At 37.9% G+C, this 27,500-nt stretch overlaps 1 protein-coding gene across 2 annotated transcripts in view; it reads left to right on the forward strand.

Moving 5' to 3' along the window:
- The window catches only part of LOC133609768 (uncharacterized), a 94,764-nt gene that overhangs the window by 45,662 nt on the left and 21,602 nt on the right, over window positions 1–27,500 (forward strand). The window contains exon 4 of one of the 2 annotated variants that reach the window (XM_061965681.2): window positions 16,778–16,887. The exons of the other annotated variant lie outside the window; for it this stretch is intronic. Within the exon in view, the coding sequence (XP_061821665.1) occupies window positions 16,778–16,887 (110 nt within the window). The remainder of the gene's footprint in view (window positions 1–16,777; window positions 16,888–27,500) is intronic. 2 annotated transcript variants of the gene reach the window in all.

Genomic DNA, 27,500 nt, shown 5'->3' on the forward strand with positions numbered 1-27,500 from the left:
ATTAGAGTCTCAAATATTTTTTAATATGATGCCACAATCTTGGCACACCTATCTTTGGGCAGTTTGGCCCGTTCCTCTTTGCAGCACCTCTCAAGCTCCATCAGGTTGGATGGGAAGTGTTGGTTTTCATCCAGAATGTCTCTGTTCATTGCTGTATTCTTCTTCGTTTAGTCAGGGAGGTGACCAAAAACCAGGGTATTGTCTGTAGAATTTTGAGGACAAAAATGAAATAATTAAATTTTGGAATAAGGCTGTGATTGTAATACAATAAATTATTATTTAGATATTTGACTGTAGTATAATGAAGTATTATTGAGATATTTGATTGTAGTATAATGAAGTATTATTGAGGTATTTGATTGTAGTATAATGAAGTATTATTGAGATATTTGATTGTAGTATAATGAAGTATTATTGAGGTATTTGATTGCAGTGTAATTAAGTATTATTGAAGTATTATTGAGATATTTGATTGTATTATAATAAAGTATTCTTGATGCAGTTGATTGTAGTATAATCAAATATTCTTGAAGTATTTGATTGTAGTACAATGAAGTATTCTTGAGATATTTGTTTGCAGTATAATGACGTACCATTGATATATTTGATCTTAGTGTAATGAAGTAATATTGACTTATTTGATTGTAGTATAATGAAATATTCTTGGTGTATTTGATTGTAGTATAATGCAGAATAATGCAGTAAAATTAAGTATTCGATTGGACTATAATTGCAGTATAATGTAGTAAAATCAAGTATTTGATTGAGCCGCAATGTAGTATAATGCAGTAAAATGCATTATAATGAAGGATTTGTTTGGAATACAATGCAGTATAATGGAGTATTTGTTTGGAGTACAATGCAGTATAATGAAGTATTTGTATGGAGTACAATGCAGTATAATGGAGCATTTGTTTGGAGTAAAATGCAGTATAATTAAGTATTTGTTTGGAGTACAATGCAGTATAATGAAGTATTTATTTGAAGTACAATGAAGTATAATGGATTAGTTGATTGTAGTATGCACTTTAAAGAAATACTTGATGGCAGTATAATGAATTATTTGATGGTAGTATAATGAGGTACTATTAGTTTGTATCACAGAGCACAATGAGTGTCAGCCAGCAGCAGTCATCAATATTGAGCAGCTGTTGCTATTATGAAATATTTTATGTTCATTTTGGTTCGCACGCAAGCTTTTGGACTCCCGCCAACGTCCTGTCAAGAGAGGGGGGGTCGGGGGGGAGGGTTTGACAGACGGCGAGCTCGCGTGACAACAAGGCCTTGATCGACCACTACTCTCTCTCTCTCTCTCTCTCTCTCTCTCTCTCTCTCTCTCTCTCTCTCTCTCTCTCTCTCTCTCTGTCTGTCTCTCTCTCTCTCTCTCTCTCTCTCTCTATGCTGTTGATTTCCTGTCCACACACACACGCACACGCACACGCACGCACGCACGCACGCACGCACGCACGCACGCACGCACGCACGCACGCACGCACGCTGAGACAAGTGGGCGGGATTTTGGCGCAACTTGCCAGCCAAAAAATACACACAGACACGCATTTACACATTTGCAGTGCTTATACACGCATACAGTGTACACAGATATGCAGTTTAAACACATACACGCATATATTTACACATACACATACAATTTAAATAAATACAGTGCACACACATGCACACACATATGCACATATGATTATACACACTTATATGATACAAAAAAGGTGTTTGCTTAAGTCCAGGACTTATCTTTAGGAAGAACTATATATGCTATAAATAAATAATACTGGTGTATATATATACAGTATATATATATATACACACACACACACACACACACACGCACACACACACACACACATACACTATATTGCCAAAAGTATTTGGCCATTTGCCTTGACTCACATATAAAGTTGAAGTGCCATCCCATTCCTAACCCATAAGGTTCAATATGGTGTGGGTCCACCTTTTGCAGCTATTACAGCTTCAACTCTTCTGGGAAGGCTGTCCACAAGGTTGCGGAGTGTGTGTATAGGATCGGGTTCAGGTCAGGAATCTGTGCAGGTCAGTCAAGTCCACCCACACCAGACTCTGTCATCCATGTCTTTATGGACCTTGCTTTGTACACTGGTGTCACAAAGATGTCGGAAGAGGAAGGGGCCCACTCCAAACTGTTCCCACAAGGTTGGGAGCATGGAATTGTCCAAAATGTTTTGGTATCCTGGAGCATTCAAAGTTCCTTTTACTGGAACTAAGGGGCCAAGCCCAACTCCTGGAAAAACAACCCCGCACCATAATTCCTCCTCCACCAAATTTCACACTGGTGCATGGTGCAGTCCGAAATGTACCGTTCTCCTGGCAACCTCCAAACCAGACTGGTCCATCAGATTGCCAGATGGAAAATCGTGATTCATCACTCCAGAGAAGGCGTCTCCACTGCTCTAGAGTCCAGTGGTGACGTGCTTTACACCACCATATCTGACGCTTTGCTTTGGACTTGGTGATGTATGGCTTGGATGCAGCTGCTCGGCCATGGAAGCCCATTCCATGAAGCTCTCTGCGTGAACTATTCATACTTTATCCTTTTCACTGTTTCTTTTAAGTTTTATTTCCATTAACATCAACACTTGCATGTCAGCAATATGCTGCAATTTCTTTATTCACTGCTCTCAGATTTCCTTGCACATGCTGGTACAAGTAACTAAGTAACTAACCAGCCAAGTAACTAAATACTTCAACCAAGGGTGTTTAAACTGTTTCTACTGAGGGCCGCAGACTTAAAAATGAAAGAATGCGGGGGCCATTTTGATATTTTTCATTTTTAAAACCAATACAATACATATTGTAAACCTTTAGGGCGCCCCTTAATTTTGGTGAATGTTAAAGGTCGTGGAGAACTAAAAGGGTCCCAGTCATTAAAGTGTTGAAATAAGTAATTTTTTAAACTTTTGAGTTCAATACTTAAATATCTATAAATCAACTTCAGATCTATCAGTTGCCATTGAGTTAAAATTTGTTCCTATGTTGTATGCCCTTTTTTGTCAAAGAAAATCATGTTTGTAATGACAATAAAACAAATATGCAATATTTTCCACCAAAAAGTGTTCAAAGTGAAATATTTGATGTGAAATAAGTGGAGCCTTAAATAGGTAAATCTTTCATAACAACATTGCTTTTGATTCAATATTATTTTTTGAACAATGACAGTTGAAAAAAGAACCGACTAAAATTCTCAAAGATCTAAAAGGTTCCTACTCATAAAAGTGTTAAAACAAGTCATAAATAAATAAATATGTATTATTTTGTGTTAAAAAATAAGTCATAGATAAATGAATACTATTTTAACTTTTAACACTTAAATCTCAAGATCGACTTCAGATCCATTTGTCAATTATAAGTTTAAAATATTTTTTTTATATTTTAAATTTTTTTTGTAATTATTATAAATTGTTTTATATTTTTTGCAAACACACAAAATATGTAAAATGTTTCCCAAAAAATATTTCAAAGTGAAATATTTGCTGTGAAGTAATTGGAACCTTGGATAGGTAAATAATTCACACCAGCCTGAATGGCAGCTTTGTGTTATTAGTATCAATATTTTCTCGTTACATTACACCAGTTTGCTCTTTTATTCTACTTTTTAAGTTTTTTTGTAATAGTATTTTCAAAATGTGTAGACAAATTAGCTGCGAGCCGCAAATGGCCCCCGACCGCGGGCCCCACTTTGGAGACCCCTGACTTGGACAGTAACACTTCTTACCATTTTGTGGTCGAACTTCCTAAATCCTGGATCATTTGCCTAAGAAAAACTAATATAATTCATATTTTATTGTACATGATGTTGTAAAAAAAATATAAAATAATTGCTAACCAGTTGGCCCTGCGATGAGGTGGCGACTTGTCCAGGGTGTCACCCACCTTCCACCCGAATGCAGCTGAGATAGGCTCCTGCAACCCCCGCGACCTCAAGAGGGACAAGCCGTAGAAAATGGATGGCTGGATGAACAGTAGGCCAGGGGTCGGCAACAACAAATGTTGAAAGAGCCATTTTGGACCAAAAATAAAAAAATAAAAATCTCTGAAAATTAAAAGCCTTTTGTAAGTGTTATAATGAAGGCAACACAAGATATAAATGTCTATATTAGCTATACAGACTATCAAAATGACTGTGTCGCAGGCTGACGCAAAACTTTGTTGACAGAAATGTTAAAATGTAATATTTATTCTACACATTTTTCCAACATTGGAAAACATTAGTAAAACGGATGCTTCTCAGAGAGTGAGATAACTCCTGGAAACTACTTCGAATGGCCAAAGGTATAATTGTCCAAGTTAAAGGAAATGGCAGGCTGTCTTCTTCTAATGGAATTATCACAATCTTCGGCAAGCTGGGTAACGTTTGCTGCGGTCTATAATGGCACACAAACAACTATCAGAAATGCTGTCAATATTACATACAGTTACTATGTCATGAAACATGCAAATATAAATTAAATACTCAGAGGACATAAGTCAAGGAAAGTAAATGAGCTCAAATATACCTACAAACAGGGCATAATGATGCAATATGTACATACAGCTAGCCTAAATAGCATGTCAGCATCGATTAGCATGCAGTCATGCGGTGACCAAATATGCTTTATTAGCACTCCAGCTGGGCAATAACATCAACAAAGCTCATCTTTGTGCATTCATGCACAGCATAAAACGTTTGGTGGACAATATGGGACAAAGAAGGCCTGGCATGAAAGGCGTCTTTCTGTGGCAGCGTTAGAGAAAGTTATGCATATAAATAAACTACGGTGAGTTCAAGGACCACCAAAATTAGTAGGACAAAACGGCGTCCTCCAAATACTCTAATCAGAGAAGCATATTTAATATAAACAGTGGGATTTGTAAGAATTAGGAAGATTTGTGTCATGTTTGTCCTCTGACAGAAACCATATTAAAACAAAAAAAAATATCTCCCCTCCATGTTTTTCAATTTCATACATGTTTTAAAAAGCTCCAGGGACCAACTAGGGTGGCGATAAAGAGCTGCATGCGGCTCTAGAGCTGAGGGTTGCCGACGTGCGGCCAAATATTGCATTTCGTTTCATTTATGTCAGACATGTTATGTAGTAATAATAAGTTGTTGAACAGTAAATGTAAATAGAATTTATTTAAAAACATTTAATGTTTTATTGTGTTGGTCTTTCAAAGACATGATGTCAACCAATGGCACTGTTGGCTAACACGCAACCAAACGGTTGTTCATGCTTTCATTGACTGATGATGATGGGGAGTTGTTTCCACCAATAAAAAGATGGTGTCATGTTACATTGCATGTTTAATAGAGGTGTCCCAGTGCAATATAAATATTTGATATCAATACTTGCATGTAAAATGTTGATATAGTCTTGATACAAACAGTCTGGCAGTGTGTTTAATTGAGCAAAGCTGGAGAGCCACTTAATATATATAAATGCCCTCCAATAAGGACAGAAGGTTAGTCTTTGTATTTTAGTCAAGTCATTTCCTACCTACTCACCTACAGTATTGTTTACTTTTACTTGGAAAGTGACTGCCTTACTGCAACAAAAGTGCTTCCAAATAAGAAATAACAACTTAAAAAATCAGGTTTAACTTTATTATTCATAATCGGCTTTTACTTAAGGCAGCACGGTGAAACAGGGGTTAGTGGTGGTGCGTAACAATAAAAAGGTCTTGGGTTCGATCCTCAGGCTCAGGATCTATCTGTGTGGAGTTTGCATGTTCTCCCCGTGACTTTGTAGGTTCCTTCCAAATATTTCCTCCCCCCTCCAAAGACATGTACCTGGGGATAGGTTGACTGGCAACACTAAATTGACCCTAGTGTGTAATGTGAGTGTGAATGTAGTATGTCTATCTGTGTTGGTCCTTCGATGACGTGACGTCTTGTCCAGGGTGTACCCCGCCTTCCCGCCAAATGCAGCTGGGATAGGCTCCAGTCGCCCTGCGACACCGAGAGGGACATGCGGTAGGAAATGGATGGATAGATGGGCTTTTACTTGACTGATTTTTATGGTTTAAAATAAGGAAAATCTTTTCCCATGTGGACCAGATTGGCAAAATAATTTCATGATAACTTCAATATAAAGACAACTTCAGAATGTTTCTTTTGTTTTACTTTGGCCAAAATAAAACAAGCACATACAAAGACAAAAAATAGCAACCACTATTGTTTTCTTCTTCTTCTTCTTCTTTTTTTTTTTTTTTTTACATAGAAATATAAAAAAGTAGTGTAATAGACTGAATCGATGCAGGCTGGTTAGTAGGCATACTGCATCTGACTTGAAATGTACATATTACAAATAATCCTCTTGGCAAAACACTTCAAGTCAGTTAAAAATTCTGAGGTAAAAAATTGTGCAGTTCAAAAAACACCATGAAGAACATAATGAACTTGGTCTTTGTCCCAGTGTATTTACAAAGCCATTAAAACTTTAAGCACTTGCTGTTTAGCATTCTCATGTTGGCAGTTCACCATTAAAGACATGTTTGGAAAAGCAACCAAATGTTTCCTCAAACCGCCACATTGGTGACATCCGCAACAGCCACAACACATTCATTTAGCATCATTCAAATATTACAATTATAATATAAACGAAACCATTTTTAAAATGATACCATAGCCGAAATCAAGGTAACATAACTACAAGCTTAACCCATATGAACATGGTAGATTTAAGCATAAAACACACATTTTTACAATGGAGTTAAGGGTGCACATTGCACCATCAACCAATTGCGAGCGCTTCACGGAACTCTAAAGCCTGGTGTATACTCTCACATTGCGTAGCTTGCGTAGGCAACGCCATCGTCCCCCCTGCCTCTGCGTAGCTTCCCGCGTAGTCTAAGTGCACCTCCCAAAAATCTTAGGTACGTGTCGCCGGCGAAGCAGAACGCAGAGCTGTGTTCGGTCAGTTTTTGCAGAGGAGGATCGCTGAACACAAGCAAACAGACTTTGTGCTTAAAATGCACAAATGATTGTATGAAATAAAACAATAGTGATCAAAACATTTTCATGAACTTTTATATAGTACTAATTACTGAACGTGTTGTTTTTCAGCTTATTGTGTTGCTGTTGCGTCCAGAAAATGTTACAAAGTACGGCACTCAATTTTTTCAAAAACAGGTTTCATTGCCACACATATTCTCTCTCATGCACACACGTCTTTTTCTCTCACACACAACACTTCTCATTCTCCATCAAAAATCTTTCAGGCACGGTATATTTACATTTACATTCATACAGATATAAACACCAGCTCTTCGTTTACAACAAATAGTTATTTAACAGTTTTATTTACATGATAGCTCTCTCTTGTCCCATGTCCCGAATGGCCGAATAGCGTTGCAAATAATAATAGCTTCCTCTGCCACAACTCGTTCCGAAGTTGCAGTCCATCTTTATGAATGTATTTTCCTCTGGTTTATAAGTAAAACGTCCATTAAATCTGATGATTGTGAATGATCAGTTCCAGTGTAGACACAGATGTCGATGTCGTCACTTCACAGGAAGGAAATACAGTATCTCGTCAGCAACAGCTCCAGTTACTCCTTCTGAAGACACTGCTCCTTGGGTGTTTTGAAAGAGAATTACAAGTATAGCGCCACCCCCCTAGAGGACCTATACATCAAACAAGACGCCGTCTGGGGGGGGACGCAAGCTACGCGACGCGAGCGTATATTCCAGGCTTAGCTACTACGAAGGTGATAGTCATGTTGACTTAAGTCTTTTCAGCTAACTTTCATTATTTTATCCATTGAGTGGATAATTTACAATGAAAGAAGGCATTGTGCGTCACTACTGCATCAGTCTGCCGCCATCTGCTGCCAGCCACAACAAGAGCAGCTGATTGCTTGCGCCTGCACTGGTTTCTCCTTTTCTGTGGAGTAACGGCAGCCCTTCCACAGGGCTCTTAAAGTCAGCTGACACGTCATCTTTAAACAGCGTCATGTGTGATGTGGGTTACACTTGAATTGCTATTGCGACATCTCGTAGACACTTTTAGTACAGCAATTTCTACATAAAATAATGTAAGCAAATTTTTTTACTTAGCAAACTCATCTCACGGGCTGTGAGCTGGATTAAACCTGTCTGCTGGCCGTACTTTTGACACCCCTGATTTAAAGACTCTCCTGAAGTTTGGGTCTGCATTTTCTGTGTGCACAAGGTCAAAATGTCCTAAAGGTTCATAAAGAAAAGAGAAAATTATTGAATATTGCCTTCTTTCATCTTTCTGTGTGCGACCTTTGAAAGAAACGTTGGCTTGAGATCAGAGCTTTCATTAATATTCATAATAATAATAATATTCCCTTGGCTCTGAGGAAGTCAATGTCAGAACTTTTGTGTGAGTTATTGTTAAAAAGAACAGGAAAATGAGACGTAATTGGTAAAAAGTAATTGGGTATAATTGGTAGGAAGTAGACAGTGAAATCAAACAATATTTCTGTGTGGTCGAGTCATATCATTTTTATACTTTTCTGCAAACATCTGACTCATCTACACGGTTTGCTTGCTGTATTAATACAGAAAAAAATTAGAAATTTAAAGCCAAATACGTAAACTCACACGTGCACAAGGCGACATATTCTTATACAGAAAAAAAAGCAAAGAAAGCAAAGCTCAAGACTGGAGTTCATGAATAAAAGCAGCTTTGTTGGCAACGGAAGTGCGATAATTTATATTAATTATGTTTATCTTTCCTGATTTCATCCTCTCCGAGCGCTGCTGTAAGATGGAAACAAAAACACACATGGACGCTAATTAACTACTTTAATTCATTCATTTCCACCACTTATGTGGTGTGTGCGTGTGCGTGGGTTTGTGTGCATGTGTGTGTGTGTGTCTGTGTGTTTACACCAAAGGCGTTGACAGAACACTTTATTAGCTGGCAATTATGAGTTAATGAGCATTACAGTCATAGCAGTTAGAGTGAATAAATGCTAATAAAAACAGTCGTAAGGAGTAAACAAGCCGTTCATACCAGTCAAAATGTTTATGAATTTTTATCAAAAAGTTATAAAATACTTTTTTTGGGGTCAGCCATCGTGATATTGTCTTTGTAGATTAATTGTTTTTAAAATCAAACACTACAAGCAGTTTTTTCAGATAAAGATGTAATAAAACAACTATTTATTCTGTAAATATTCTGCATCAATAATCCCTAAAGTTAATTTTTTATTTGCATATTCTAAAAAATACAAGAAAAGGAAGAAAAAAAATCCAGCAAAAAAATTAAATAATTTAAACTATTAATACTACTTATAATAATGATGCACAAATGGTCACACACAACACATAGTTGTTGGTTATATGCTACATACAGTATGTTGCTTTACAGAATATGTAAAGAAAAAAAAAAGATTTTTTGATTTTCCTACACCACCTTTTATCATTCTAAAGAATCTAATCCATTACATTTTCATATTAAAGCTACATTACATATGTGTACACTTTGTGTTATTATTAGTTATTCATATCACATTTCATCTTTTTCTCTTTACATTGTTTCTTTTTGTTTATTTTTACTGTTTTTTTTGTTGAAGTTTATTTTTACAATGTTGGTCAATAAATTACTAGTTTTGTAAATTGCAACAATTATTATGATTATGATAATGATTATTATTACACACTTTTAGTCTGTTTTCAACAGTAAAACAAACAAACATAAAAGTCATATTTTCAGATGGAAGTACTCAAGTGAAAAGATAACTTCCTGCAGAGTAAACATTATAATAACAATATTTGACGTTAATTAATTGTTCTTTATGTTTTTTCTACCTACATTTTCATACAGAAAATCAAGTTGCTGTTCATAATTTTAAACATTTTCTTTTTTTTTTTTACTTCTGTCATTAACTTGTTAGTTTAAATACAAAAGTGACTTGTTGCTTTGATTTGGCAACACTGCCATAAAAAATAAGCAAACTCATATTTAAAAAATGCTCGCATATTAAAAAAGGTAACTTGTTTTGTCTCGTGTGTCAGCTGTTCAGACGAAAAATGTTTTTGTTGCAAAAACTGACATGATGAAGATGAAGGATGACGATGGAGTTTGCAGAAAATTAAGAGGAGATTCTGCAAGTTTTAATGTGGACGTTTTATATACTATTTACATTGCATCAGATACATTTATATGCACATATATACATACTTCTAATGAGACTGTGTGTGTGTGTGTATGTGTGTGTTGCGTGACTAATCTGTAGCTGCTCCAATGAGTGACAGAGCAAAGGCTGATCTGAGTCACATGACCTCTGACAGCGAATAAGACGAACACGCAAACACGCATCAAACACGCAAACACACTTCCTCACATGTGACATCGACCACACAAACTAAATATTAAATATTTGTATTATATGCTTATCACACAGTTAGGCAGCAGATGTCAGAGAATAAACTTATGTTATATTAATGAACCAAAAAAATCCTGAGCATATTTTCTTCTTCTTTTCTAAAACATTTGCATTCGGCTCAAAAGGTCAAATGTCACATGGGGACAACAATTACACATTTTGATGTGCTTTTATAGTATTGTTTAGCTAGTGCTTTTATAATACCTATTTCATATTTGTAATGTTATTTTATATACAAAGTATATTAGTTAATATGTGTATCTTCACCTTTATTGAATAATATTTTGTACTAATGTAACATACATCAAATGAAAAGTGGACAGTCATTGATATAATTATGATATTAGTAAAGCTGCTATCTCTGCATGAAGCGCGCGTATGGATTTGTTATTGTTATTTATTATTATTTATTATTGTTGGTCATAAGAGTTGGAAGTGTTGCATGTTCAAGTTGATATTTTGTTTGAAATAACTCCTGTAAGTCCTCACCTTTTTTGTCCGTTTACGTTAGCTTGGCATTATACCTGCAAAATGCATTTACTGTACATCAAATACCTGCAAAACACTTTTACTTTACAACTAAAACACCAGCATTACATCTAATATCTCTACTGTACATGATTAGATGTTGTCATGTATTATGTTAAGTACTACATTGTGTGAAGTACTACTACAGTGTGTATGTGATTTTGTGATGTACTGTGTGAAGTACTACTACAGTGTGTATGTGATGTAGTCGTGTTTTGTGTAAAGTACTACATATGTTGCAGTGACGTGCAGTCAGGGGAGGCAGGTGAGGTGGGGCCCCACGTGCCATCAAGGAAAGAAAAAAAATTTAAAAAGGAAAAAAAATAAAATAAATTGTTATATGTATCCAGTGATTATATTATAAAGTTATTTTCCATTTAACTTCACCAGTTTTAGATTATTTTTTATTCAAAATCGCTGAATTTTCAGATTTGCCGTTCAAATACTGAGAAGAGACTTGCGGTGAGTCAGCAGCCAGTTGAGGCATGTCACTGAGTTGAGCCTCACCATGGATTGTGCAATTACTCGGCTAACTGCTGGCCTGCTGTGCAGTGAGACCGTATTGCTATATGAATTATATTATACATTTCCATAGTTTAGTTAGCTGAGGTATATAATGTACAGTGTATTTTGTCAACAACTGTATGTGTGTAACGTATTTCTTGTGCTGAGCAATCATAAAACTGCTGCGAAGACGCACTGTGTGAGGCTCGCAGTAATCCCGCCTCCTGGTGGTAGAGGGCGGTAGTGATCCCAGGGAGCATTTCTGCGACTACTCGGCTGCAGAAGAAGTGACAACAAGCAGCAACAGTTAGCAGCGATCGTTTATTTTTTCCTCTTGCCTGGACTATTAACATGGAGGATTACATATCTAAAATAAAACAGTTTTCTAAACTGGATTTTTAATCGAAGCAGGAGGTAATACTTAAAGGAAGATCGCCATCGAGACAGAGAGACTTTTAAAACTGAAGAAAGATAAGGAAGACTTCTATAAACAAGTTATCGATGCTTTTTGTTCAAAAGGAGCAGCGTATGGACTTCATTTATAAGTAAAGGTAAGACCATAATAACGTTTTTTTTAAATTAAATGTGCTTTTTTGTGTGCTACTGTTTGTATGTGTAAAGTTAAAGTTAAGTTAAAGTACCAATGATTGTCACACACACTATGTGTGGTGAAATTTGTCCTCTGCATTTGACCCATCCCCTTGCTCACCCCCTGGGAGGTGAGGGGAGCAGTGGGCAGCAGCGGCGCCGCGCCCGGGAATCATTTTTGGTGATTTAACCCCCAATTCCAACCCTTGATGCTGAGTGCCAAGCAGGGAAGAATGCTGGTATGAGCTTTTAAACATAACCTGTTAACTGCTGCCAATCAAATGGTGAATAAGATACTCTTTAGGGTTCATATGTTTGTAAATCTGACTGTGATGAAGTCAATGCCTCACCAGCCATGAACCTCACCGCACGTCAATGATATGTTGTCATGTATTGTGTGAAGTACTCTTACAATGTGTATTACAGATGTTGTCAGGTATTGTGTGAGGTTCTACTACTCAAGTGTGTATGTGATGTAGGCATATTGTGTAAATGATGTCATGTGTTGCGTGAAGTACTACATATGTTGTCATGTATTTTGTGAAGTACTACTATAGTGTGTATGCGCTGTAGTCATGTATTGTGTAAAGAACTGCAGATGTTGTCATGTATTGTGTGACATGCTACTAAAGTGTGTACCACAGATGTTGTCATGTATTGTGTGAAGTACAACTACTACAGTGTGTATATGATGTAGTCATATATTATGTGAAGTACTACTACAGTGTGTACGTGATGTAGTCATATATTACAAACCCCGTTTCCATATGAGTTGGGAAATTGTGTTAGATGTAAATATAAACGAAATACAATGATTTGCAAATAAATTTCAACCCATATTCAGTTGAATATGCTACAAAGACAACATATTTGATGTTCAAACTGATAAACATTTTTTTTTGCAAATTATCATTAACTTTAGAATTTGATGCCAGCAACACGTGACAAAGAAGTTGGGAAAGGTGGCAATAAATACTGATAAAGTTGAGGAATGCTCATCAAACACTTATTTGGAACATCCCAAAGGTGAACAGGCTAATTGGGAACAGGTGGGTGCGATGATTGGGTATAAAAGTAGATTCCATGAAATGTTCAGTCATTCACAAACAAGGATGGGGCGAGGGTCACCACTTTGTCAACAAATGCATGAGCAAATTGTTGAAAAGTTTAAGAAAAACCTTTCTCAACCAGCTATTGCAAGGAATTTAGGGATTTCACCATCTACGGTCCGTAATATCATCCAAGGGTTCAGAAAATCTGGAGAAATCACTGCACGTAAGCAGCTAAGCCTGTGACCTTCGATTCCTCAGGCTGTACTGCATCAACAAGCGAAATCAGTGTGTAAATGATATCACCACATGGGCTCAGGAAAACTTCAGAAATCCACTGTCAGTAACTACAGTTGGTCGCTACATCTGTAAGTGCAAGTTAAAATTCTCCTATGCAAGGCGAAAACCGTTTATCAACAACACCCAGAAATGCCGTCGGCTTCACTGGGCCTGAGCTCATCTAAGATGGACTGATACAGAGTGGAAAAGTGTTCTGTGGTCTGACGAGTCTACATTTCAAATTGTTTTTGGAAACTGTGGACGTCGTGTCCTCCGGACCAAAGAGGAAAAGAACCATCCGGATTATTATAGGCGCAAAGTTGAAAAGCCAGCATGTGTGATGGTATGGGGGTGTATTAGTGCCCAAGACATGGGTAACTTACACATCTGTGAAGGCGCCATTAATGCTGAAAGGTACATACAGGTTTTGGAGCAACATATGTTGCCATCCAAGCAACGTTACCATGGACGCCCCTGCTTATTTCAGCAAGACAATGCCAAGCCACGTGTTACATCAACGTGGCTTCATAGTAAAAGAGTGCGGGTACTAGACTGGCCTGCCTGTAGTCCAGACCTGTCTCTCATTAATCAATCAATCAATCAATCAATCAATCAATCAATGTTTATTTATATAGCCCTAAATCACAAGTGTCTCAAAGGGCTGCACAAGCCACAACGACATCCTCGGTACAAAGCCCACATAAGGGCAAGGAAAAACTCACCCCAGTGGGACGTCGATGTGAATGACTATGAGAAACCTTGGAGAGGACCGCATATGTGGGTAACCCCCCCCCTCTAGGGGAGACCGAAAGCAATGGATGTCGAGTGGGTCTGACATAATATTGTGAGAGTCCAGTCCATAGTGGATCCAACATAATAGTAAGAGTCCAGTCCATAATGGGGCCAGCAGGACACCATCCCGAGCGGAGACGGGTCAGCAGCGCAGAGATGTTCCCAGCCAATGCACAGGCGAGCGGTCCACCCCGGGTCCCGACTCTGGACAGCCAGCACTTCATCCATGGCCACCGGACCTGTGCCCCCCCCCCCCTCCACAAGGAACAGGGGAGCAGAGGAGAAAGGAAAAGAAACGGCAGATCAACTGGTCTAACAGGGGGGCTATTTAAAGGCTAGAGTATACAAATGAGTTTTAAGATGGGATTTAAATGCTTCTACTGAGGTAGCATCTCTAATTGTTACCGGGAGGGCATTCCATAGTACTGGAGCCCGAATAGAAAACGCTCTATAGCCCGCAGACTTTTTTTGGGCTCTGGGAATCACTAATAAGCCGGAGTTCTTTGAACGCAGATTTCTTGCCGGGACATATGGTACAATGCAATCAACAAGATAGGACGGAGCTAGACCGTGTAGTATTTTATACGTAAGTAGTAAAACCTTAAAGTCACATCTTAAGTGCACAGGAAGCCAGTGCAGGTGAGCCAGTATAGGCTTAATATGATCAAACTTTCTTGTTCTTGTCAAAAGTCTAGCAGCCGCATTTTGTACCAACTGTAATCTTTTAATGCTAGACATAGGGAGACCCGAAAATAATACGTTACAGTAGTCGAGACGAGACGTAACGAACGCATGAATAATGATCTCAGCGTCGCTAGTGGATAAAATAGAACAAATTTTAGCGATATTACGGAGATGAAAGAAGGCCGTTTTAGTAACACTCTTAATGTGTGACTCAAAGGAGAGAGTTGGGTCGAAAATAATACCCAGATTCTTTACTGATTCGCCTTGTGTTAAAAAAAGTGTGGCGCATTATGAAGCCTAAAATACCACAACGGAGACCCCCGGACTGTTGAACAACTTAAGCTGAACATCAAGCAAGAATGGGAAAGAATTCCACATGAGAAGCTTAAAAAATGTGTCTCCCCGGTACCAAACGTTTTCTGAGTGTTGTTAAAAGGAAAGGTGATGTAACACAGTGGTGAACATGCCCTTTCTCAACTACTTTGGCACGTGTTACAGCCATGAAATTCTAAGTTAATTATTATTTGCAAAACAAAATAAAGTTTATGAGTTTGAACATCAAATATCTTGTCTTTGTAGTGCATTCAATTGAATATGGGTTGAAATGGATTTGCAAATCATTGTATTCCGTTTATATTTACATCCAACACAATTTCCCAACTCATATGGAAACGGGGTTTGTATATGAAGTACTATTACAGTGTGTATGTGATGTGGTCATGTATGGTGTGAAGTACTACTACAATGTGTATGTGATGTAGTCATGTACTGTATGAATACTACAGATGTTGTCATATATTTTGTGAAGTATTACTATATTGTGTACATGTTGTAGTCATGTATCATGTAAAGTACTATAAATATTGTCATGTACTGTAAGTGATATAGTCATGTATTGTGTGAAGTACTACATATGTCATGTATTGTGTGAAGTACTACTACAGTGTGTACTGCAAATGTTGTCATGTATTGTGTAAAGTACTGCTATACTGTGTGTAGGTGATGTAGTCATATATTGCGAAAAGTACTACTACAGTGTGTATGTGATGTAGTCATGTATTGTGTGAAGTACTACTATAATGTGTACGTGCTGTAGTCATGATTTGTGTAAAGCACTACAGATATTGTCATGTATTGTGTGTAAGTGATATAGTCATGTATTGTCTGAAGTACTACAGATGTTGTCATGTATGTGCGAAGTACTACTACAGTGTGTATGTGATATACTGTAGTCATGCACTGTGTGAAGTACTATAGATGTAGTCATGTATTGGGTGATTGGGAATAAAAAAACCAAGATGTGTACTTATGTAGTCATGTATTGTGTGAAGTACTACAGATGGTGTCATGTATTGTGTGAAGTACTACTACAGTGTGTATGTAATACACTGTAGTCATGCACTGTGTAAAGTACTACAGATGTTGCCATGTATTGTGAAGTACTACGACTGCAGTGTGTATGGGATGTTGTCATGTATTGTGTGAAGTACTACTACATTGTGAATATTCCAGATGTGAGGTCACAACATTGGGTACACGTACACAATAAGGAATACATGAATGAGAAAAAGTGAAGCGGAGTTCAAATTGATATTTTTATGTTAACAAAATGTGCAATGTTACACACAAAATCATTCACACATTTGATCCAATAAGATCACAAATATTGGTGTAAAAATTTTTTTTAGATACACTTTTTTCCACTCCGAAGTTTGTGACAGTTTGAAAATCAATAATATGCTTATTGATAAACCGTATTTATTATTTGATGATCTACACTGTACAGCTCCACAGAGACAGGTTTGTTTGTATCATTTGCATATTGGTTCAATCAACATAATAATAATATTGATAAAGATAATAATATACAAACGTATTTGTAAAGTATGAAAATGATGTGAGTGTGTCTAATATGTACATTTGTATGATGTCTTCCATGTTTTTTGTCTTTATGATTACAGCAAACCCGGATAAGACGTCCGGTAAGCAAACCATGAACCCAGCATCAGAAGTTAGGAAAGAAAACAACAACATGGATGCTGCTGTCAATGAAAGTTCGCTTCTCTTGGAGGTTACAACTTTTACTTTTACTTCACTTTCTTCTTCACACAACTTTACTAACATGACACAACTTTAAGGAGGGGGAAGGAAAATGTATGTCTGTGTGTGAACTTCACCCTTTGCCCTGACCTCTTTCGCCTGGTTTGCAATGCGAGTGAGTGTGTGTGAGTGTGTGTGTGTGTGTGTGTTTTGTGTGCCTGCATGTGTGCATGAGAATATTGGAGGTGTGCATGGATGTATGAATGTCATCATCAATCAATGCAAAACATTTGTCAAGCTTTAAGGGCAGATTTCATCATTCAGTGTGAATTTAATAATCAACACACACACACACACACACACACACACACACACACACACACACACACACACACACTCACACACACACACAGACACACAGACACACACACACACACACACACACACACACACACACACACACACACACACACACACACACACACACACACACACACACACAGAGAGGCCACTGATGCCTGTGTTAACGTGTCAATAAGACGCACACAAAAGACTAAATTAAGCGGACAAAAGTGTGACCTTTCATTGCGTGACACAGAGTTGTGATGACAAACTTCATCTTTGTTTTGTTCATCAGATCCATCAAGAGAAACACTTTGTGCGTGTGCCGCTTTTTATTGTTTGTGTATTTGATGTAACATTGCATACTTTCTCTATTCTGTATCGCAACAACATCAATCACGTTTAGACCATTTTCTTTATGTCGTCAAAGGACACTACTCTCAAAATGAACTTTTAATTAAACTTTCAAAATAAACCTTTACAATTTACTTAATTTAAAATTTACTTTTGAAAATAAACTTCGAATTGAACTTTGAAATAAACTTTTAAAATAAACTTTCAAAATAAACTTTCAAATAAACATTAAAAGAGTTAGCTGAATGTTGAAGATACAGCTTTGTATAATGGTTCTGTTAAAGTTAAGAAGTAAGTTAAATAGTTAATTATGGTACGAAGGGGATTCAAATGGCCCCATTCGTCACGGTTTACCTGACACATGAAACGTTACCGATTAGGAGGGCACTGTCCGATTTCTCCGCCAGATGGCAGTAGTGTGTTGAATATCTTATGTGTTTTGTGGCAATTCCAACTTTGACCACAGCGGGAATTGCCTTGTAAAGAGGCTCTTTCCATCATTTTCAGCAAACTGCATTGCAAAATGATTAAGCCCCCCCTTCGACTCATGCGAGATCCACCCAGGACACATGCTAAGCTGAGCTGTTAATCTTGTGTGCAGAGGTTTGTGTCAATTAAGTGAGCAAAACAAGGAGCGCAATCCATACTGTCTTCATGAATATGCAGAATACATGCCGGTTATCATAATATCCACAATACTGGGAGTTGTATTCTTGATAAATCAAACTGCGTTTGCACAATAACTATATTTGCATCTCCTCCTCCCAGTATTGTATGTGTTGTGATAACCAGCATATATTTTGCATATTAATGAAGACAGACACACTAAATGGATTGTGCTCCTTATTCTGCTCGCTAAAGAGACACAATCCTCTGTTCACGTGTTTAGTAAATTAGCTTTGCTTGTACTATCAAGATGGCATGTGTTTTAGTACACGCAAACCTTTAGTAGATCAGGCCCTTAGTGTTTTGGTAGAGATTAGCCACTGTATCCAGTAAAAAGAAGATTATTTATTTGATAACACATGTAAGTAACATGTTAATTGTTTTTTGTCATTAATAATGTACTAAATACAATATTGTTTGCTATCATGTATATAATTTATATATACACACACACATATATATATATATATATATATATATATATATATATATATATATATATATATATATATATATATATATATATATATATATATATATATATATATGTATATAAAACCCAAAACCAGTGAAGTTGGCACGTTGTGTAATTCGTAAATAAAAACAGAATACAATGATTTGCAAATCCTTTTCAACTTATATTCAATTGAATACACTGCAAAGACAAGATATTTAATGTTCGAACTGAGAAACTGATATTTTTTTTGCAAAGAATCATTAACTTAAAATTTAATGGCAGCAACACATTGCAAAAAAATTGGCACATGGGCATTTTTACCACTGTGTTACATGGCCTTTCCTTTTAACAACACTCAGTGAACGTTTGGGAACGGAGGAGACCAATTTTTGAAGTTTTTCAGGTGGAATTATTTCCCATTATTACTTAAGTTGTTCAACAGTCCGGGGTCTCCGTTGTGGTATTTTAGGCTTCATATTGCGGCACACATTTTCAATGGGAGACAGGTCTGGACTACAGGCCGGCCAGTCTAGTACCCGCACTCTTTTACTATGAAGCCACGCTGTTGTAACATGTGGCTTGGCATTGTCTTGCTGAAATAAGCAGGAGTGTCCATGATAACGTTGCTTGGATGGCAACATATGTTGCTCCAAAACCTGTATGTATCTTTCAGCATTAATGGTGCCTTCACAGATGTGTAAGTTATCCATGCCTTAGGCACTGATACACCCCCATACCATCACAGATGCTGGCTTTTCAACTTTGCGCCTGGAACAATCCGGATGGTTTGTTCCGGAGGAGACGACGTCCACAGTTTCCAAAAACAATTTGAAATGTGGACTCGTCAGACCACAGAACACTTTTCCACTTTGCATCAGTCCATCTGAGATGAGCTCGGGTCCAGCGAAGCCGGCGGAATTTCTGGGGTTTGTTGATAAATGGTTTTCGCTTTGCATAGTAAAGTTTTAACTTGCACTTACAGATGTAGCGATGAACTGTAGTTACTGACAGTGGGTTTCTGAAGTGTTCCTGAGCCCATGTGGTGATATCATTTACACATTGATGTCGCTTTTTGATGCAGTACCGCCTGAGGGAACGAAAGTCTGTAATATCATCGCTTACGTGCAGTGACTTCTCCAGATTCTCTGAACCTTTTGATGATATTACGGACCATAGACAGTAAACTCCCTAAATTCCTTGTAATAGCTCGTTGAGAAATGTTGTTCTTAAACTGTTCGACAATTTGCTCACGCATTTGTTCACAAAGTGGTGACCCTCGCCCCATCCTTGTTTGTGAATGACTGAGCATTTCATGGAAGCTGCTTTTATACCCAAACACCCACTTGTTCCCAATTAGCCTGTTCACCTGTGGGATGTTCCAAATAAGTGTTTGATGAGCATTCCTCAACTTTCTCAGTCTTTTTTGCCACTTGTGCCAGGTTTTTTGAAACATGTTGCAGGCATCAAATTCCAAATGAGCTAATATTTGCAAAAAATAAAGTTTTTCAGTTCGAACGGTAAGTATCTTGTCTTTTCAATCTATTCAACTGAATATAGGTTGAAATGTTTTTATTTACGATTTACACAACGTGCCAACTTCACTGGTTTTGGGTTTTGTACATATATAGTATAAGAATGAGACAAATAGACTACAGGTTCATCTCAACAAACCTGTTTCATGGTTACCCACTCATCAGGAGATTTAGTGAGAATGTGTGTAACAACACATTCTCACTAAATCACTTATATACGGAGTGTACATAGTGGTTTACATAATGGTAATCGCCTAATCTTCCTAATGTCATTCATGCTGTACGGACTTTAACGACAATTCAAGTGTTGCACACAAGTTCTTTGTTCTTATGGCGGCATGAGGATACAAGCTCGTTTCAATTGTTTAGCGTGGAAAGTTCCGGTTGGCAGATAATCAGGAACTTCTCTTTGAGACATAGTTTGCATCTTTAACTGGAACTGCTGTATGGCTTATATGATGATAGCATGCGTCAGGAAATAATGTTAAATGTTGTTGTCCTTCAGGCTCCGGACGTGCTTGCTGAGTTCAGTAGAATTTCTGTGTTTAGCGTGGCGGAATGAGGCGGTGTGGTTCCAATATCTTGTTTTGAAGTTGTTTTGCGTTAGTCCAAGGTACGTGTCTGTATTGTTGTTGTCTTTGCACGTAACTGTGGCCTGGTAAATGACTGATGATTGTAGGCAGTTTCGGTCAATTATAGGCAAGCGTTCTTTTGCCGGCAGTTGCATGTTTTCTATGCTTCTGGTGCAGCTTGTTTGTGGGGGTGTTAGTATACGTTTGTTGTGTTTATCGATAATCTGTTTGGTGTTGATCATACAGCTGTAACTAATCTTGATGGTGTTGCGGTTGAAGGTTTTATGGAGCTTGTGGTCGTTTGGTAAGTGCTTGTCCTCGAGTGCGAGGAATTTGTGTCCGATGTTGGTGCCAGCGTTCTTGCTGAAGGGGGAGTTGTACCAGAGGATGTTGTTGCCGTTTTTTTCGTTTGTTAGCTGTGGTATGTTTGTATTAAAGGGTGTAGTTGTATCCACTTTCATCCAGTGCTTTCTGGTATGTAGGTACGGCATGGTCAAAGGATGCTTTGTCGGATGATAGTGAAGAAAGGCGTTTGTTGATGCCGACTGGAATGTTCCTTGTTATAGTGGGTGGGTCAGTGAAGGTATCGCAGCGTGCTTTTAGTTATTTTTTATATGGCTAGTAGGTGTCCTCGTTGAGGTTGAATGTGACGTCCAGAAAGTCGATTAGCTTCTTGTTTGCTTCTATAGTGATGTGCAGTCCATTGTTGTTCGAGGTGCGGCATATTTCTTTCTTGGTGTTCTCAGTGTCTCTTGGTGTCGCATCTATCCGTCGTCTCAATAGATGCGGTTAGGATCGTTTTTCTAACTTTGCAGATTTCAAGTTTTGTCGGGTTAATTAGTCTGCAGGTTGGTTTGTTAGCGAAGTTGGGCTTGTGGTCTTTCAGTGTTAAGAAGGCGTCTTCGTCTGCTGTTCCATCCATTCTGTCGTCACTTCCCAGTTTCGTTGTAATGTCTTTTCTTTCTTTGTGGATGACGTGAGTGGTTTCGGGTTTTGCTTTCTTGTAGGATTTAGTGATGTTCTTTTCCAGTAGATGGTTGTACTTTGAAGAAGTTTTGTGGTTTTGTCGGCGACCAAAGTACGGTATTTATTGTACATATTTCATTATTATTATCGTGTCTGTTACTACATTATATATAGATTTGCAGCGTGTGTATAAAATGTTGACGGAGGGTTTCGAAGTTGTTTTAGAGGGCTTTGAAGGTTCCCATTAGCCATATCTTGCAAGAGTTGTTTTTTTTAAATATTAAAAAAAAAAGACGTGTATTCTTGTCTCTCTGTGAACGATAGGCAACATTCCCAAAAAAGTGCAATTTCCCTTTAAGCTTTCACCAAGGTTGAAATAAAACATGAAATGCAACCTTACCCGAGCAAAAACTATATTTATAAACATATTTATCCGGGAAAGTCTTGATACCAATTTCCTTGACCCCGCCACACACAGAGAAGTTGTAGATCTGCATGCTTTTTCAAGTTTCATTCTGTTTTGTTGTGTAGAATGGCGTCTGGAGCACAATAGTTCATACTTGCCAACCCTCCCGGATTTTCCGGGAGACTCCCGAAATTCAGCGCCTCTCCCGAAAACCTCCCGGGACAAATTTCCTCCCGAAAATCTCCCAAAATTCAGGCCGAGCTGGAGGCCACGCCCCCTCCAGCTCCATGCGGACCTGAGTCCGCTTTCCCACAATATAAACAACGTCTACAGTAAAGCAGTTCGTCTGCCGTAAACAGCAATGTTGTGACACTCTTAAACAGGACAATACTGCCATCTAGTGCATTTGATGAAAGCACTTTTGTGCGTGCCCACAGCAATGCATCATCAGAGAGGGTGTTCAGCATGGTTAGAAAGATAGAGAACATGACAGAGAATAGAACAAGGTTGGACAATTCAACTCTTAACTCAACAATGAGTAGATGAGTGTTATGTGTGTGTATATGTGTAAATAAATGAACACTGAAATTCAAGTATTTCTTTTATTTATATATATATATATATATATATATATATATATATATATATATATATATATATATATATATATATATATATATATATATATATATATCCATCCATCCATCCATTTTCTACCGCTTATTCCCTTCGGGGTCGCGGGGGGCGCTGGTATATATATATATATATATATATATATATATATATATATATATATATATATAATAAAATAAATATATATTTATAGCTAGAATTCACTGAAAGTCAATTATTTCTTATATATATATATATATATATATATATATATATATATATATATATATATATATATATATATATATATATATATATATATATCCATCCATTCATCCATCCATCCATCCATTTTCTACCGCTTATTCCCTTCGGGGTCGCGGGGATATATATATATATATATATATATATATATATATATATATATATATATATATATATATATATATATATATATATATATATATATATATATATATATATATATATAGATGAAATACTTGACTTGGTGAATTCTAGTTGTAAATATATTCCTCCCCTCTTAACCACGCGCCCAACCATGCCCCCGCCACCCCCAACCACGCCCCCCGCCCCCACCCCCCACCTCCCGAAATTGGAGGTCTCAAGGTTGGCAAGTATGCAATAGTTAGATGGGTCTGGGAACGCCACCGACGTTTAATCCTTGATATCACTTGTTAAATCTTTTTTTTATTAAGTATAGGGATCTATTCCATTGCATTGTTGGATTTATTGCTCATATCTGCTTTTTGCAGGAATATATAGGCCCCTTGTGTACTCAGATAGTTTGCGCGCTGCCATCTTAGCTTGGTCGACCACCACTGGTTTTTACTTCCGGGAAGAAATCCATCCATCCATCCATTTTCTACCGCTTGTCAGTTGGAATACAAGCAATAGGTGGGTTGCAATCACGTGACCAAGAAGTACATTCGGGCACTTCTGGGTTTCAGGCGATGGTTTAGGGCAGAGGGTTGTCAAATGTATGGCCGCAAAATGAGTTTGCTAAGTATAAAAATGAGCTGCTATTTTTTTATGAAAGATACTGTTGTTCTAAATGTGTCCACTGGATGTCGCAATTGCAATTCCAGTGCAACCCACATCACACTGTTTAAGATGATGTGTCAGCTGACTTTGAGGGCCCTCTGGATTGGCTGCCGCTACTCCAATTGGCACAGGTGCAAGCAATCAGCTGTTCCTGTTGTGGTTGGTGGCAGACTAATGCTGTAGCGACACACACTTTTTTTTAATGTAAATTATCCACCCAACAGATAAAATAACAAAACGTTAAGATGCAAAGACTTAAGTTAACATGACAATCATCTTTGTAGTTAAAATTCCATGCAGTGCTCGCAATTTGTTGACGGCACAATGTGCACACTAAAGTCCATTGTAAAAATGTGCATTCTACATTTGTGGGTTGTTCTATTTTATTTTATGCTTACATCTACTATGTTCACATTGGTTAAGATTGTAGTTATGTCACCTTTAACTCGGCTTTCATGGTATCTTTTTGACAATTGTTTGATTGTATTATATTTGTAATATTTGAATGATGATAAATGAATGTGTTGTGGCAGTTGTGAATGTCACCAAACACATCTTTAATGGTGAACTCTCAAAAAGCAATGCAATAAATTAAGAAATAAGTCAACCAACCTGACTAAATCTTTAAAAAAAAATTACATTAACGACAAAATAGAGGAAAACACAAACACGCCACGTGAGCTCTGGAAAATTCTCAACAACCAGCTTCCTGGTTGCAGCCAGAAACTTAAAACCAGACTCACCAACATCAGCATCAAGGAGGGTGACTCCCTCATTACAGACAAAATGGAGGTAGCAAGCAGACTTAACGCCTTTTTCACCAGCATAGCCGCAACTCTTGTCAACAAGCTGTCCCACCACTCTGGTCACTTTGGTGTAGAACACATAAAAGCCTTCTACAGAAAGCTAAGAGTATCCAACAATGATTTCAAATTAGAAATGGTCACAGCTGATGAGATGTTTAAAAAATTGAGCGCGCTCCACCCAAACAAGGCCACCGGCCTTGACAATATCCCCTCCAGATTCCTCAGGGACTCTGCCTCTATCATTGCCCCGATCATCACGCACATAATAAACCTATCAATTACACAAGGCCAAGTACCAAAAGATTTTAAGATAGCAAGAGTAACTCCCCTCTTTAAAAAAGGAAGCAAATTGGAACCTGGCAACTACCGACCTGTTTCTATTCTCAGTTCCATTTCGAAAGTAATGGAGAAAATAGTTTATGAACAGGTCGATAGTTACCTTGCCACTAATAAACTCATGTACAAATTCCAATCCGGCTTCAGAACTAACCACTCCACTGACACATGCCTTCTCTATCTGACCGACCACATCAAACATGAGGTGGACGCGGGCAAATACAGCGGCATGGTCATGCTGGACCTTCAGAAGGCCTTTGACACCGTTAACCACGCTATACTGTTGGATAAGCTCAGAGCAATCGGATTTAACAAAACCTCATCGAGCTGGATGCAATCTTACTTGGAGGGGAGGGAGCAGGTGGTAGAGGTGAACGGCACCATGTCTCCCCCCCTCTCAGTGAGCTGTGGAGTCCCCCAAGGCAGTGTATTGGGGCCTTTACTGTTCCTAATATACATAAATGACTTGTCATCGGCATGAATTGTTCTTGTTTGCGGATGACTCGGCCTTGCTGGTATCAGACAAGAACAAGTCACAGGTGGAGAAAATCCTCAGTGCTGAACTCTGTAGAACATGCACCTGGCTCGCTGACAACAAGCTATCCATACACTTGGATAAAACGGAATCCATCCTATTTGGGTCCCACATCAACCTTAAGAAAGTCAATGACTTCACTATAAAAGTGGGTGACATTGTTATCACCAGGAAAGATGAGGTCACCTACCTAGGTTCCATTCGAGAGGCTAATCTTTCCTGTGATAGCCCACCAAGGTAATCAAAAACGTCAACCAACGAACGAGATTTCTCTATAGAATCTCCTCTCTGGTCAACAAAAGCACCATGAGGATTCTGGCGGGAACTCTCGTTCAACCCTTTTTCGATTACGCATGCACCTCCGGGTACCCTAGTACCTCCAAAACCCTCAAATCTAAACTCCAAACATCCCAGAACAAGCTAGTCAGATTACTTCTAGACCTCCACCCCAGATCCCACCTCACTCCTACCCACTTCTCCAAAGTGGGCTGGCTCAGGGTGGAGGACAGAGTAAAACAACTTGCACTGAGCCTAGTCTATAAAATCCGCTACACCTCCCTGATACCGAAGTACATGTCAAACTACTTCCTTAACGTAAATGACCGCCATAACCACAACACCAGGGGGAGCTCCACTAACCACGTTAAACCCAGATTCCGAACTAACAAAGGTCTTAACTCATTCTCTTTCTATGCCACATCAATGTGGAATGCGCTCCCAACAGGTATAAAATAAAGTGCATCCCTATCTTCCTTCAAAACCGCAATACAAGTTCACCTCCAGGCAGTTACAACCCTAATCAAATGTAAACAATCAAATGCAGATACTTTTTCTGATGCCTTCTGATCTCTCTCTCTCTCTCTCTCTCTCTCTCTCTCTCTCTCTCTCTCTCTCTGCCCACTACTTGCTGTCCATATTCTACCAAGTCAGACCTACACTGTTCCACTATCCATTTCTCTGTTCTCAATTTTTGATGACTGATGATAACAACCAAACCTAACCCCCCCACCCCCCCTCCTCCACACCCCGGATTGTAAATAATGTAGATAATTCAATGTGATTATCTTGTGTGATGACTGTATTATGGTGATAGTATATATCTGATAGTATATATCTGTATCATGAATCAATTTAAGTGGACCCCGACTTAAACAAGTTGAACAACTTATTCGGGTGTTACCATTTAGTGGTACGGAATATGTACTTCACTGTGCAACCTACTAATAAAAGTTTCAATCAATCAATCAATGAAGCTGCCAACATGAGAGTGCTAAACAGGAAGTGCTTAAAGTTGAATGGCTTTGTAAATACACTGAGACAAAGTCTAAGTTCATTGTGTTCTTCATGGTGTTTTGAAATTGCACCATTTTTTTCCTCAGAATTTTCAACTAACTTCAAGTGTTTGCTAATAGAATTATTTGTAATTTGTGCATTTTCAGAATGTGCTTGTTCTATTTTTGGCCACAGTAAGACAAAGAAAACAATTTTAAAGTTGTCTTTAAAAAAAAAAAAATTATGCCATGATTTTATGTGGGAATAGATTTTCCTTCATGCAGCCCCTGAGCTAAAATGAGTTTGACACCCCTGGTCTAGGGTCCCATTATGCTACTTCACCAATGCACAATTTGGGCGTATTTTTTAATGTTTAGAGGCAATATATAAGCGATCATAAAGAAAATACTTAAAATTGGATGGAGTGAATTTATACCTCTTAAGACAAATATTTCTTTAAAAAATTTAAACCATTTATCATCACCAAGACGTTACTGCTCGCCACAACTTCACTTCATTTGACACTCACAGTATTTAGAGAACAAAAGACTGAAGGTACATCATGTCTTTACATCTGGAGTGGTCCACAAATGAAGCATTAATCCGTGAAAGACAAAGTTGGACTTATTTGTGCTTTGGTAACTAATGTATTTGATTGACATAACGAGTGCCATGCTGCTGTGATTGTGGTGCTAATGAGAAAAAGGATAAGTTTGTTTGCAGTTG

This window comes from Nerophis lumbriciformis, linkage group LG07 (assembly GCF_033978685.3).
Source record: "Nerophis lumbriciformis linkage group LG07, RoL_Nlum_v2.1, whole genome shotgun sequence".
Classification (NCBI taxonomy): Eukaryota; Metazoa; Chordata; class Actinopteri; order Syngnathiformes; family Syngnathidae; genus Nerophis; species Nerophis lumbriciformis.